Here is a 13304-nt window from a genome sequence, read left to right as displayed (position 1 = left end):
CAAAATTTGATTTCAAAATCTTCAGCAACCTAAATTTGGTGTAAAATTTTATGGAATTGTTTTAAATTTGTTTCTTTTTAATTCTTGTGAAACTTCTAAACAATTTTTTATATCATTAGATTTTTCTCTCAAACTTTTCATAAATACTACAAAATTTAAATAATGCGTTAAAATCTTCTGGATTATTTTCTGACAATTTTGGAAATGTTTTTAAATCTTTTTAAATTAATTGACAAAAAACAAAGAATAATTTTTAATTTTCCAGTTTTAAAATAAATGTTGGTAAACTACAAAAGAAAAAACTCTAACTTTTATAAATTGTACAGATCAAAAGTTTTAAAAAATCCACGCTATAATGTTTAATTCTCTAATTTGAACAATGAATTAACTAATTAAAATTTTTTAATTATATGATTTGAAGCAATTGTTATTCAATTGTTATTTATACATCAATATTTATTTTGAAATCTTGTTAAATATATTTTTTTAATTATTTTTTTAAAAGAAAAATCTTTAATATTTTGTATAGGAATCTCAAGTATATTTTGCTATTATCTAAAGATCCTAAAAAATCATTTAAAATCGTCAAAATCTTATTTAAAGATTTTTCAAAAACATATATTTTTTGTTATTGTTAATCAATTTTTGGAACCATTTCAAATTTTTAATTATTTTTAATCTCTTCAAAACTTCTAAATATCTTTTAACCTAATCGTATTTTTCTAAAATAATAATTGTTCTTTTTTTTATACTTCCAACTTTGTTTTTATTTGAAAATCTTCTTACGTATTTTGTAAAAGATAAGTTTTAAAACAAAAACATAATTGAGAATTTCCCCAAAAATCTTTAAAAAATTTTTTCATTTCTTCAAAGTTCAAAAATCTTAAATCTTAATCAATTCTGCAGAATTAAAAATAATACCTTGAAAGTTTCTAATTTTTGTTTAAAATTTTGGAAATCTTTCGAACTCTTCTTAAATATTCTCTTAAAATTAATTTTCTAAGATACAAAACCATTTTTAATTTTCATAGGAATCTAAATGAATTTTGCGTATATTAATTTATTTTTAATTATTTGAAATCCCTTCAAACTTGTGAATTATTTTTGAAATTCTTTGAAAACTTCTGAATGCCGTTTAAAATGATTTTTATTTTTACTAATATCTTTAATCAAATCTGCAAATTTTTTTTTAATGCCCGAAAACTTTGCAGATTATTTTTCCTTTACAATTTTAGAAATCTGTTTAAATCATTTTCAAGCTACTTTTAGGACTAAGGATGAAGTTTATACAAAATATTCCAATTTTTGCGCGGAAATAAGAATTTTCAATGAAAATGTAAATTTTCAGTTTAAGAAAATACTTTATTTTTTCACCCATTATCTGAATATAAATATTTATACACCAAGAGACCACAAATATTTTGCACCAAGAGACCAAAAATTTTCAGGTTTATCAAAGATTTTTTGTAATCTTATATTTCTTACATTTTTATTGAAAATTCTTATTTCCGAGTAAAAAGTTAGGATATTTAGGATAAACACGATTATTAGCCCTAAAAGTATTTTTTAAAGATTTAAAAAGATTTTCAAAATTGTAAAGAAAAAATAATCTGGAAGATTTTCGAGCAATTTAAAAAAAATCTTCAGGTTTTATTAAAGATGGTAAAAAGGAATCGAATCATTTTAAACGATATTCAGAAGTTTTGAAAGAATTTCATAAATAATTAAAAAGTTGAAAAGATTCCAAATAATTAAAAATTAAATCACATGCGAAAAATTAAATAATATTCCTATAAAAATTAAAAATGTTTTTTTATCTTAGAAAATTACTTTGGAGAGAATGTTTAAGAAGATTTCGGAATATTTCTAAAATTTCAAACAAAAATTAGAAACTTTTAAGCGATTATTTTGTATTTTTCAGGATTCATTAGGGATTACAGATTTCTAAAGTTTGAAGATAACCAAAAATTTTCTTAAGATTTCTGGGGAAATTATCAATTATATTTTTGTTTTAAAACTTATTTTTTACAAAAAACTTCAAAAGAGTTAAAAATAAAACAAATTTGGAAGTATAAAAAAAGAACAATTATTAATTTAGAAAAAATACGATTAGGTTAAAAGATGTTCAGAAGTTTTGAAGAGATTAAAAAGAATTTAAAACTTGGAATGATTGCAAAAATTATTTAACAATATATATGTTTTTAAAAGTCTTTAAGATTTTGAAAATTTTTAATGATTTTTCAAGATCTTCACATAATAACAAAATATACTTAAGATTCCTGTAAAAAATATTAACGATTTTTCTTTTAAAAAAATAATTTAAAAAAATATTTAACAAGATTTCCACACAAATGTTTATGTATAAATAATAATTGAGCAATTATTAATTTTTACTATTTAAAATAACACGAATTTAACTTCTAGCTTAACAAGTGTTAATTAAAAAATTGTAATCTATCAAGTTTTAATGCTTTTCACTGAAATTGCTTAAAATGACATAATTTACAAAAAAATTCAATTAGTTGATTCATTGTTCAAATTAGAGTAATTTATGAAAGTTAGAATTTTTTATTTTGTAGTTTACCGATATTTATTTTAAAATTTGAAAATTAAAAATTATTCATTGTTTTTTGTAAATTAATTTTAAGCGTGTATTTAAAAATATTAAAAAAGATTTCCAAAACTGTCAGAAAATAATACGGAAGATTTTAACGCATTATCTTAATTTCGTAGTATTTATTAAAAGTTTGAAAGAAAACTCGAATTATATAAAAAATTGTTTAGAAGTTTTAAAAGAATTTAAAAAATTATTACAAATTTAAAAAGATTTCATAAAATTTTACACAAAATTTAGGTTGCTGAAGATTTTGAAATCAAATTTTGAAACTTTTTAAGAATTTTGAAAGGCTGAAAAAGAAGAAATAAATTTGACTAAAATTCTTATTAAAAAAACATCTATATTATTATATTTTACCTATTATTATCAAAGATATGTTCTTTTTAGCAAGATTTGTAATAATTGAAAAGTTAATGGAAATACAACACTGAAAATACGTAAAATTAAAATATTTGGTTACAAACACTATTTACAATAATCGTTATTTTTAACTTTTAAATTATTTTTGTGATTAAACGTCATTCTTATATTGATATGTACATTAAATCAGCCTATTTGTAAAATATTTTGAAATTCAAGCCCATAAGGTTAATATATTAAAAAATAAACAGGTTAATAACAACTTTTTGGATAGCACAACAAAAAAAATGAAAAATTCTGTTTCGTGGTCTAAGTATGCAAGTTACAAAACAAGATAAATTTAAAAAAAAAAATGCATCAAAAAAAATATTTTGAATGAAATTTTGATAGGATGCGTTTGCTTAACATTTAAGAACTAGGTTTTAAGTTTAACTACTTCCTTCATAATTAAAAAATTTTTTCTATTTTAAAAGTTTTATTTTTATTAGAGAATTTTTGGATTTTAATTCAAATTTGTCTTTTTTTGATAGCAAATTCATCTTGTTTTTAAAAAATTCACCTTTTTTATTTAAACATTCAACTTTTCGGTTGAGAATTCTTTAATTTTATTAAAACTCGTCTTTTTTGGTGGTAAATCAATCTTTTTAATTAAAAATTAATTTTTTTAGTTGAAAATTCAACCATTTGATTGAAAGTTCCTTGCATTTGGTTAAAAATTCGTTTCTTTTGTTAGAAAATTAATCTTTTTGTTTAAAAAATCATCTTTTTGGTCCAAATTTAACAACTAGGTTTTAAGTTGAACTATTTCCTTAAAAATTAAAAAAATTCTTTCTTTCTTAAAAATTAAAATTTTTGGTTAAGAATTTTTGAATTTTATTGAAAATTCTACTTTTTTTGTAGCAAATTCACCTTTTTTATTTAAACATCCAACTTTTTGGTTGAGAATTCTTGATTTTTTGTTTAAAATTCACCTTTTTTGGTAGCAAATAAATCTTTTTGTTAAAAATTTCATCTTTTTAGTTGAAAATTCAACCGTTTAGTTAAGAATTCTTGGATTTGGATAAATGTGAGTTTTTTTTGTTGATAGAAAATCAATATTTTTCAGATTAATCTTTTTGCTAATAATTCAACAATTGGATTTTAATCTTGAATTACTTTAAAAAACTTTCTTTTTTAAAAATTGAACTTTTTTGGTTAAGAATTCTTTACTTTTATGAAAAATTAGCCTTTTTTGTTGGTAAATTAATTGTTTTGTTTAAAAATTTACCTGTCTTAGTCGAAAATTTAACTTTTTGTTGGAAAATTCTTGAATTTTGTTGAAACTCGTCTTTTTTGGTTGTAAATAAATCTTTTTGTTTAAAAATTCGTGTTTTTGAGTTGAAAATTCAACCGTTTGGTTGAAAATTCTTGGATTCAGTTAAAAATTTGTATTTTTTTTAGAGAAAATTATTCTTTTTGTTTATAAATTCATCTTTTTGGTTAACATTTAAAAACTAGGTTTTAAGTTGAACTACTTCTTCAAAAGAAGTAAATTCTTTCTCTCTTAAAAATTCAAATTTTTGGTTGAGAATACTTGAATTTTATTAAAAATTCGTCTTTTGGGGTGGTGAATTTATTTCTTTTTATTAATTTATCTTGTCTATTTGAAAATTCAAGTTTTTCGTTGAGAAATCCTGAATTTTCCTCAAAATTGGTATTTTTCGGTCGAAAATTAATATTTCTTTTAATTATTCTTTTTGGTTAAACATTTAACAACTAGATTTTAAAGTTGAATTACTTTCCTAAGAGTTAAAAAAATTTATTTCATAATAATCAACTTTCTGATTGAGAATGCTTGAATTTTGTTTAAAACTTTTGGCAGACAATTAATCTTTTTGTTTGAAAATTCATCATTTTCAATTCAATTTTATTAAAAATTAGTTTTTTTTGTTGGTAGAAAATTAATGTTTTTTTAGAATTATCTTTTCGGTTAAAAATTCAACAATTGGATTTTAGACTTGAACTACTTTCAAACAAAAAATTCTTCCCCTTTTAAAATTTCAAGTTTTTGATTGAGAATTCTTGAATTTGATTGAAAATTCGTCTTTTATAGTGGTAAATTAATAGTTTTGTTTAACACTTCACCTTTTTTAGCGGAAAATTCAACCTTTTTACGGAGAATTCTTGAATTTCGTTCAAAACTCGTCTTTTTGGTAGTAATTAAATCATTTTGTTTGAGAGTTCGTATTTTTTACTTGAAAACTTAACTTTTTGTTTACAATTCATGAATTTTGTTAAAGATTATTTTTTTTTTAATTAAAATTAATCATTTTTCTACAAAATTAATTTTCTTGGCTAGAAATTTGACTACTAGGTTTCAAAGTTGAACTACTTTTGTAAAAATGCAATTTGTATTTGACGAGTTCAAAAATTATTTCTATGGATGAAAATTGAATTAATTTCTATGAAAATTTCGTTTTTCTTGGTTGAAAAATTACTATGGTAATTTAAACTTTACCTATTCCATCTTCTATTCGAAAATGGTTCTTTTTTAAGTGAAAATTAACTTTGTGTTAAAATTGTACTATTTTGTTAAAAAATAGTTTTTTGTTAAAAATTACTTTGGTTTAGTTAGAAATTGAACTTTTGGGTTGACAGTTCTTGTATTTTGTTGTAAATTCGTCTTCTATGGTATAAAATTAACTTGTTAATCAAAATTAATTATTTTTAAATTGAAAATTCAACTATTTTGTTAGAAATTATTTTTTTGGGTAAAAGATTCATAATTTTAATTAAAATTTTATTTCTTTTTTGGTTTTAAATTACTATTTTTTCAACAGAAAATGTAGCTTATACTCTAGTTGAATATTCCATAATTTTCATTAAAAAGTCATCTCTTTCTTTGAAATTTAATTTTTTGACTATAAATTTCATTATTCAATGTTTGGTTGAAAAATGATCTTCTTTGTTTGAAAATTTCCTCTTGTATCGTTTAATATTAATTTTTTAACTTAAAAATTAAGTCTGAAACACTTCAGTTCAGTTAACAATTAATATTTTAAAATTGAAACTTAATTATTGCATTTTTTAACAATTTAGTTAAATATTTTTCTTATTTCATTAATAATGCAACAATTTCGTTAAAAATCCATGTATTTTATTAAAAATTTTTATTTTTTGGTAGAAAATTATTAACGTTTTTATTTAAAAAAATAATCTTATTGTTGAAAAATCATCCTTTTGATCTAAAATGCAACTGTTCCAGTTGAAGATTTATAATTTTATTTAAAAATTAATTTATTTTGCAATTTTTCTTTGTTGTTTTAAAGGATGTTTAGAATGAATGCTATGAATTTTAAAAAAATACGTTTTGTGGAAAGTGTGAATTTTTTACTTTAGAATCGATCGGAAAAATAAAAAAACTTGACCTTTAAAAACTAGAGTATGACCGGGAAAGTCGATTCGTTATTACGAAAATGGTTCTACTTTATTCCTATTTCCGTAAAACCTTTTTGGAATATTAATCCTATAAGCAATTTTTAAAATGTTGAAAAATTATGCAAGGCTTTTGCAGTAATTTTACCGTAAAAATAAATTAGAATTTTTAACGATTCTAAGGAAAATTAAGTAAGACTCTTATAGTGCACTTTTACTTCAAGAAACTTCCTCTGAAACAGGGCATTGTGTTTCAAAATTTCAAGAGAAATACAGTTAGACTTTTGTAATACTTCTAGTTCGAAAAAATCCTGCTTGAACAGAGGATTATATTTCAAAATAAAAATAAAAATAAGTGGGTCTTTTCTAGTCCTTTTATCCGAGAAAAATTATTTTAAAACAAGAGATACATTTAACTTTTTTTGGTACTGAACCCCTGTTTCAATAGAAATTTTCTGAAATACAAATTCTTCGTGAATTATTGAGAAATTTGTAAAAAAATTAGGGGGAACTTCTGAGTCTTCTAAGTCTTTCTAAAGATTTTTTACAAGTGTTTTAAAATAGTTATTGTTTTGTCTCTACTGTTCCTACAGGACAAGTGCATCGGCAAATTTTTGTATTTGGCTGAAAATGCATCATCTCCATTCTATAAGACAAACAATACATAAAATTCCTATCTGTGAAAACGAATAGAAAGTAATTACTTTCTGCCTCTAAATACTTTTTCCTCTCTTGCAGAAGAATTCACGCCATTTTTTTTTATTATTTTTCAGACGGAGGTCAAACAAAGGATTGTGAATGAATGCTGCGAAGGTTACACAATAGAAGAGGTTCACGGTGAAGCTGGCACAGAGGCGAAATGTGTGCCATTCTGTGAAAAGTGTGTCGAAGGCGAGTGCACTTCACCAAACAATTGTCTATGCAAGCCTGGCTATCAAGGGGTTGACTGTTCGTACGGTGAGATGTTTAAAAATTGATAACATAATCCACTTACAGTCCCTAGCAACTCTAGAAATAGCAGAGTTTTTAAAAAGTAAAAAAAAAATGTTATCTAAAAAATCCTCAGTCGTGTTTTGTATAAGCCAGTTATTTCTTCATTGTACTTTGTTAGCTTTTCATATTTCCTCTTCTACAGACCTAAATCCACGTACATCGCTAAGATTCTTTGCAATTTATTCTCCTCCTCATCTTCCTTACGAAACTGCGTCCCAGATTCGCTATCGGACTCATTTTTGATCAATGAAAGTGCTTTGGATAATTCTTCCTTGCTATAGTTTGAAGCAAGTTCTTGGACGCAGCTTTTCTTCGTTTTTTCGGATCCATCTTCAAATGATAATCGTGATCTTCCTCTCTTTAGAACATTAGTTAAACCTGTTGTTTGGATAGGTGGGCAAGCAAAAGGTACCTTGAACTCTGCTTCTAAGAATGCAGCATGATTTTGAACAAACAATGCTTTTTTCCTACAGACACTTTTCCATTTTCTATTATACAAAGGCATAAAAGAGTCAACCAATTTTTTTCTTATAACCATTAACTGACTTTCATCAAAAGAAGACGTAGCATTAATATTATCCAAAATCAAATCTACTTTGTTACATTTTGATTGTGGATCGCTATTCCAAATGAGGTCACATAAGTCCTGATTTTTTATTCTGTATTCCATGTTAAAAAATACTTCGAAGGATTCCCTCAATGTCTCCGTAGAAACACGCAGTCTATTTGTGAACGTCTTCCATGAAGCAAAATAAAACAAATGCAGAAAAAGCAATCAACAACGATTTGAAGTTGCTTCCGCTACATTCAAATGTTTTTAGGTATAGTTGATACCAAAAACAATTTATTTGTAGCTGCAGCAACTTCAAGTCGTTCCTGATTTTGTTTGCTTCATTTGTTTTATTTTATTTCAAGAAAGATTTATTTGCAAGCAGTCTTTGCCAAGACATTTTCAGTTCATTATGCAAAAAATCTAGCCTATTAAAAAAATGGTAAAAATGTGCATTTTTTAAACAAAATTGTTTAAATAATTGGCAATTATTATCTATTTCTAACTTATTGTAAGCGCACATCATTATATGTGATACTTTATACAAAAGCTATGGGTTAAAATTAACTAATAATTGCGAATCACGAAAAAGTGACTTTTGTGAATTAATTTGTTTATAACATTATTAACCATTTTTGTAGTTACTCTAATACACTGAAAATTATTTTTAATTACTTATTTAATTAATTTATGACATTTTTTAATTATAATATTCATAATAAATAATTTTAATAATAGATGGAATGGTGAATAGAAAATAAACAAATAATGACGAACACATTTACTATTTCACGCTATTTATTAGAGTGGTCCAAAAAAAGCAAATATAGTTGTATATTTATTTGAAAAAAACAAACAATTTTTCCAATGGCAATTGGTTGAGAATAATTTAAAATTATTTCAAACGTTATTTAAAACTTTTTCGATTTTCCAAGATAATCGAAAAAGTTGTTATGATAATCTTCTAGGAGTTTCAAAAAGCAATGTTTTTCTTCTCTTCACTTTTTTCTACATTGTGCGTTGTTTGGCTCATAATTTTGATTTTCGATTTATTAAAAAAAAATTATGCTATAACTCTAAGAATTTTCTTTTTATAAAAAAAGTCATTAGGATAAATTTTTTGTGGTTCTAAGTTATATCAATAGCCGCACATAAAATTATTATATATAAAAAATGGTTAAAAAAAATTTTTTTAATGCTTTAACTTTTTAAATTTGTGTCCAAAACGTCTGGTTAACAAACTCGTCGTTTCTTTAGGACCTAAAAAAAGTGTGCCAAAGATTGATTTGATGTGTTCATTTTTTCGAGGGTGATCGTGGATGAACGGACAAACAGACGCCATCGTAAAAATGTTCTTTTTGGATTCAGGGGATCTTGAAACATGGATATCTGTTTAAAAACTTTGCTCTCAAATTTCAGACAATTCTAATACTTTATCAATTATAAATTATGAGAATGAGGAGTTATGGGGTTTATATGGGAAATAAATAAAACTCATTTTTTCGCATTTGGCTAAAATGATTATAATTGGGAAAACATATGTTATGGGTCTCAATTAGAGAATGTTAGAAAAAAATTATAAATTTATTGTGTTGACCGGATGAGCTGCAAAAAAAATTAATTCTTAAGAAATTTTTTGTATGTGATTTATTAGAGGCACATCAAACATTTTCTCTATAAATAATATAAAAATCCTCTTTTAAAACATTCCCAAGTTGTTTAGCAATCGGATGGGTAGAACGTACTTTAAAAAATGGAAAATCTCAAGTGTATAGGTTGCAGTATATCCCGGGCGTAACATAGGATACTCGTACATGATAGGGTAAGCATTTGTGACGTGCACTGAAGAAAGGGGGCTTACTCTGAAAAGTGAGATCTTTCAGGACGAGCGGTTGAAGTTGACCCTATGACCGGACTGTTAGGAGAGATGGAAGACTCACGAAATCTTCCCTCTCCACTTACCACATGATTCTCATGGAAGGGGATAGGCCGTAGACGCGGCTCACGGAGGGGGTATATATGAGACGCGCAGATGCGATGATGAGTGGGAGATGTTTCACGGAATCTCGAGCTCTCGAGCCAAAGCCCTATTACTCGGATACCTAACAACTTAATCATTAGCAATAATAACGCTCGGATATTTTTTCCCATGGTTTAATTAAAAAGAGCAGCTCAAAAACTATCAAAATGTGTAAAACCTTGATTTCGATTTTTTAAGAGTAAGCCCTCATTCTTCGGCGTACGTCACATTTGTTTTCATAATTTTTTTCTACGGAAAACCGAAGCGGAGAATGAAGTGGACGTCGTCGCCAAAACAGTTGAAGTGACAGGACAAATGAATGTTTACACGTACTATGAAGAAACATACGAAAACCAAACAACGCAGTAAATGTTCCGAGAAATATACCACATCTTTGATTGGTATTATCAAAACAAATCGGATATTCAGAAAAGATTCGATTATCGAAGGAAAATAACACTAACCGCAAACATGTCTTTTAATTGGAAAAATACAGTAGAGAATGAATCGAAAATCCTCACTAAGACTAGCTTGACAAAATAAATGAATAATCACATCACAAAAATATCCCATAAAAAAATTTCATGAAAATTTAAATATTGCGCAGCACTTCCGGTCAACGTAATAAATTTATTTTTTGTACTAACCTTTTCCCATCGATTCCCATAACATATTTTCCTCCCTTTGAGATCAGTTTAGCCATTCTCGAGAAGTTTATTTTTAGTAATTTCCCATATAAACCTCGTAAGTTCCTTAAAAAATGTTCTTTAATTATAATCTTCGTACTAACCAGCTACATTTTTATATTAGTTTGAATCTCTTTGAATTACTTCAAATGTTTAATGTTTCTGAAAATCATTTTAATTAAACTAACTTTTTTCAATTCCCGCTAAAGCCTTTAAACTATTCACTTATTATACAATATTTAACTAAAACTTGCCCACATTGATAAAACTAAAAGCAAGCCAGGAATAATAATGTCAATTACCAAAATCATTTAACTTGGAATAAATGGAAGTCAGAATCCACTTTCTAAAAAATAAAAAAATGGCTAAAGGCACGAGAATCACGGCGTCATGGGAGCAGCAACATACATACGCATGCGCTATACGAGAAACGCTATTTACTTTCAGCGGCTCATTCAAAAGAAATTAGAGCTTATACTTGAAGGTTTTTTCACAAAGCCATGTTAGTTTAATTTTTTACAGAACCAATTTTATTGGCTCCAAAATTCTCTAAAATTTCATCGCACATTTTTGTAAGACAAATTTTAACCTCTAAATTGTTTAAAAATCTTGATATGTAAAAATGTATTGCACCATTTAATTGAAAAATTCAAAAATTAATGTGAGAAAACAATTTTTATTCTACTTTTTACAAATTATTAAAATTTTAACGGTTTTAAAAAATTCTGTTTTCTTGCCTGAAATTAAAATTTTTGTTTGTTTGTATTTTTTACATGTTTTTTTTAAATCCCGTACTCATGTATAGGTTTTATAAATTTTGTTTAATTATTAAGATACTATGCTAATATAAATTTATATTATTCTGCATAAACAGCTGGTATCATCAATTACGTGCTATTTGTTGTTTTAGTTTTTTATGTTATTTTTTAAATGTTTTACAATTAATATTTTTCTACGTTTCTTAAATAAATTCCAAAAATATTCCAGAACATTTTAGATATATCAACTTAAAATCTCAACAAAAATGTTCATCAACAACCAAATATGTAATTGAATTTTCAAACAAATCGAATAAATTATAAACTTAAAATGTAATATTTAAAATCTAGTTCCAAAAATATTTTTTTACAAATAAAGAAAACAATTATATTCATCCAAAAAGATAAATTTCAACAAAATAGTTGAATTCTCATTAAAAAAAATTAATTTATAACCAGTTGTATTTTTAGGCAAAAAACATCAAATATTTTTCGAACAAGACGAATTTTGTACACACAATTTGAATGTCATGAATTCAAGAACAGAATTGTAACCTTTATTATCAAAAAATAATTTACAATTATTTTTGATATTTTTAATTCAAACAATAAATTTTAATAACTTTAAACATTACAAATAATGTTCTCTGATTAAAATTGATAATCAAACGAACTTACCTGAAGTGAAGTTCGATTATGATTATAGGAAACCCTCGTTCTTCGAGAATACACAAGGTATTATCCCTCGTCGACGCTAGATGTCACGAACGTTTAGAGCCTAAAAAAAAATTCGAATCTGCCTAGCGTGACCTCTCGCCGAGCTGCCTCATTTAGTTTAAAGTTTCGCTAAAAATTGTAACTCAGACATTTGGGGTTAAACCTGGGGATAAATAATTATTAAGGTGGGATGTAATCATCTCGAACGAGGGTTTCATATAATCATAATCGAACTTCACCTCAGGTAAGTTCGTTTGATTATCAATTATATTTCAACCCTCGTTCTTCGAGATTACACAAGGTAATTGTTCAGAGCTGTTACAATTTTTGCATTAATTCTTATTTACCATGCAATTATTAGAAAATCCGTTGCATTTTATACACTGTAAGCTTTATTGTATAGAACATGTTATTTGCGTAAATTTGTATTTTGGACAATTAACCTAAAATAGCAAGTGCAAACTCATTGTTATTTTTAATAGGTCTGTTATAAAATTTAGCGAAAGTGTCAGACTTAGATGACCAACCTGCTGTTTTTCTAATAGTATCTAAATCAATACCTCTGATTAAGGCTTTTGAGGATGAAGCATGTCTAGTGGAATGCGCTGTAAACTGTGAAATATTAATTCCACTTTGTGCTAATACATTTTTTATCCAGCGACTAATTGTTTGAGATGAAACAGCTTTGTATGGTTTTTTCATGGTAATAAACAAGTTAGTAATATTATTACGATGCTTTCTTGTAGCTCTTAAGTACTGATTTACAGTTCTTGCGACACATAATTGTTGCTTTCTATCGAAAAAGGGCAATCTCAAGACTGGTTGTTGTTTTCCTGGACCTGATGTTTTAATGTTTTCTGTAATTCGTGTTTCAATGCAATTATCAATTTCCACAATATTTTAAATTTTTATGAGAGAAAATGTTTGAGCTCTATGAGCAGTGCTTAAAGCTAACAAAATAATAGTTTTTTCTGTCAATTGTCGCAGAGTAAGTCCTTCTAGGGGTTACAATTTTGCTGCAAAATCGAGGACCGGTGAGGTATCCCAAGTCTCTAAATATTTAGGTTTGGTTGGTCTTAATTTGAAAATGCCCTTGAAAAATCTGTTGAGAAGAGTGCTATGCGAGATATCTTTAAATAAGATCAAAGAAATCGCAGATCTATAAGAATTCAAAGAGCCATAAGACAAT

At 25.6% G+C, this 13304-nt stretch overlaps 1 protein-coding gene across 1 annotated transcript in view; it reads left to right on the top strand.

The window, feature by feature from the left end:
* LOC117171670 overlaps nt 1-13304 on the top strand; it is a 105833-nt gene that overhangs the window by 48672 nt on the left and 43857 nt on the right. The window contains exon 5 of the mRNA XM_033359181.1: nt 7165-7348. Coding sequence (XP_033215072.1) covers nt 7165-7348 — 184 coding nt within the window. The remainder of the gene's footprint in view (nt 1-7164; nt 7349-13304) is intronic.

This window comes from Belonocnema kinseyi, chromosome 4 (genome assembly GCF_010883055.1).
Source record: "Belonocnema kinseyi isolate 2016_QV_RU_SX_M_011 chromosome 4, B_treatae_v1, whole genome shotgun sequence".
In the NCBI taxonomy this organism is placed as follows: domain Eukaryota; kingdom Metazoa; phylum Arthropoda; class Insecta; order Hymenoptera; family Cynipidae; genus Belonocnema; species Belonocnema kinseyi.
Note: the sequence above shows the minus strand (reverse complement) of the source record. Positions and strands in the feature narration are given on the sequence as shown.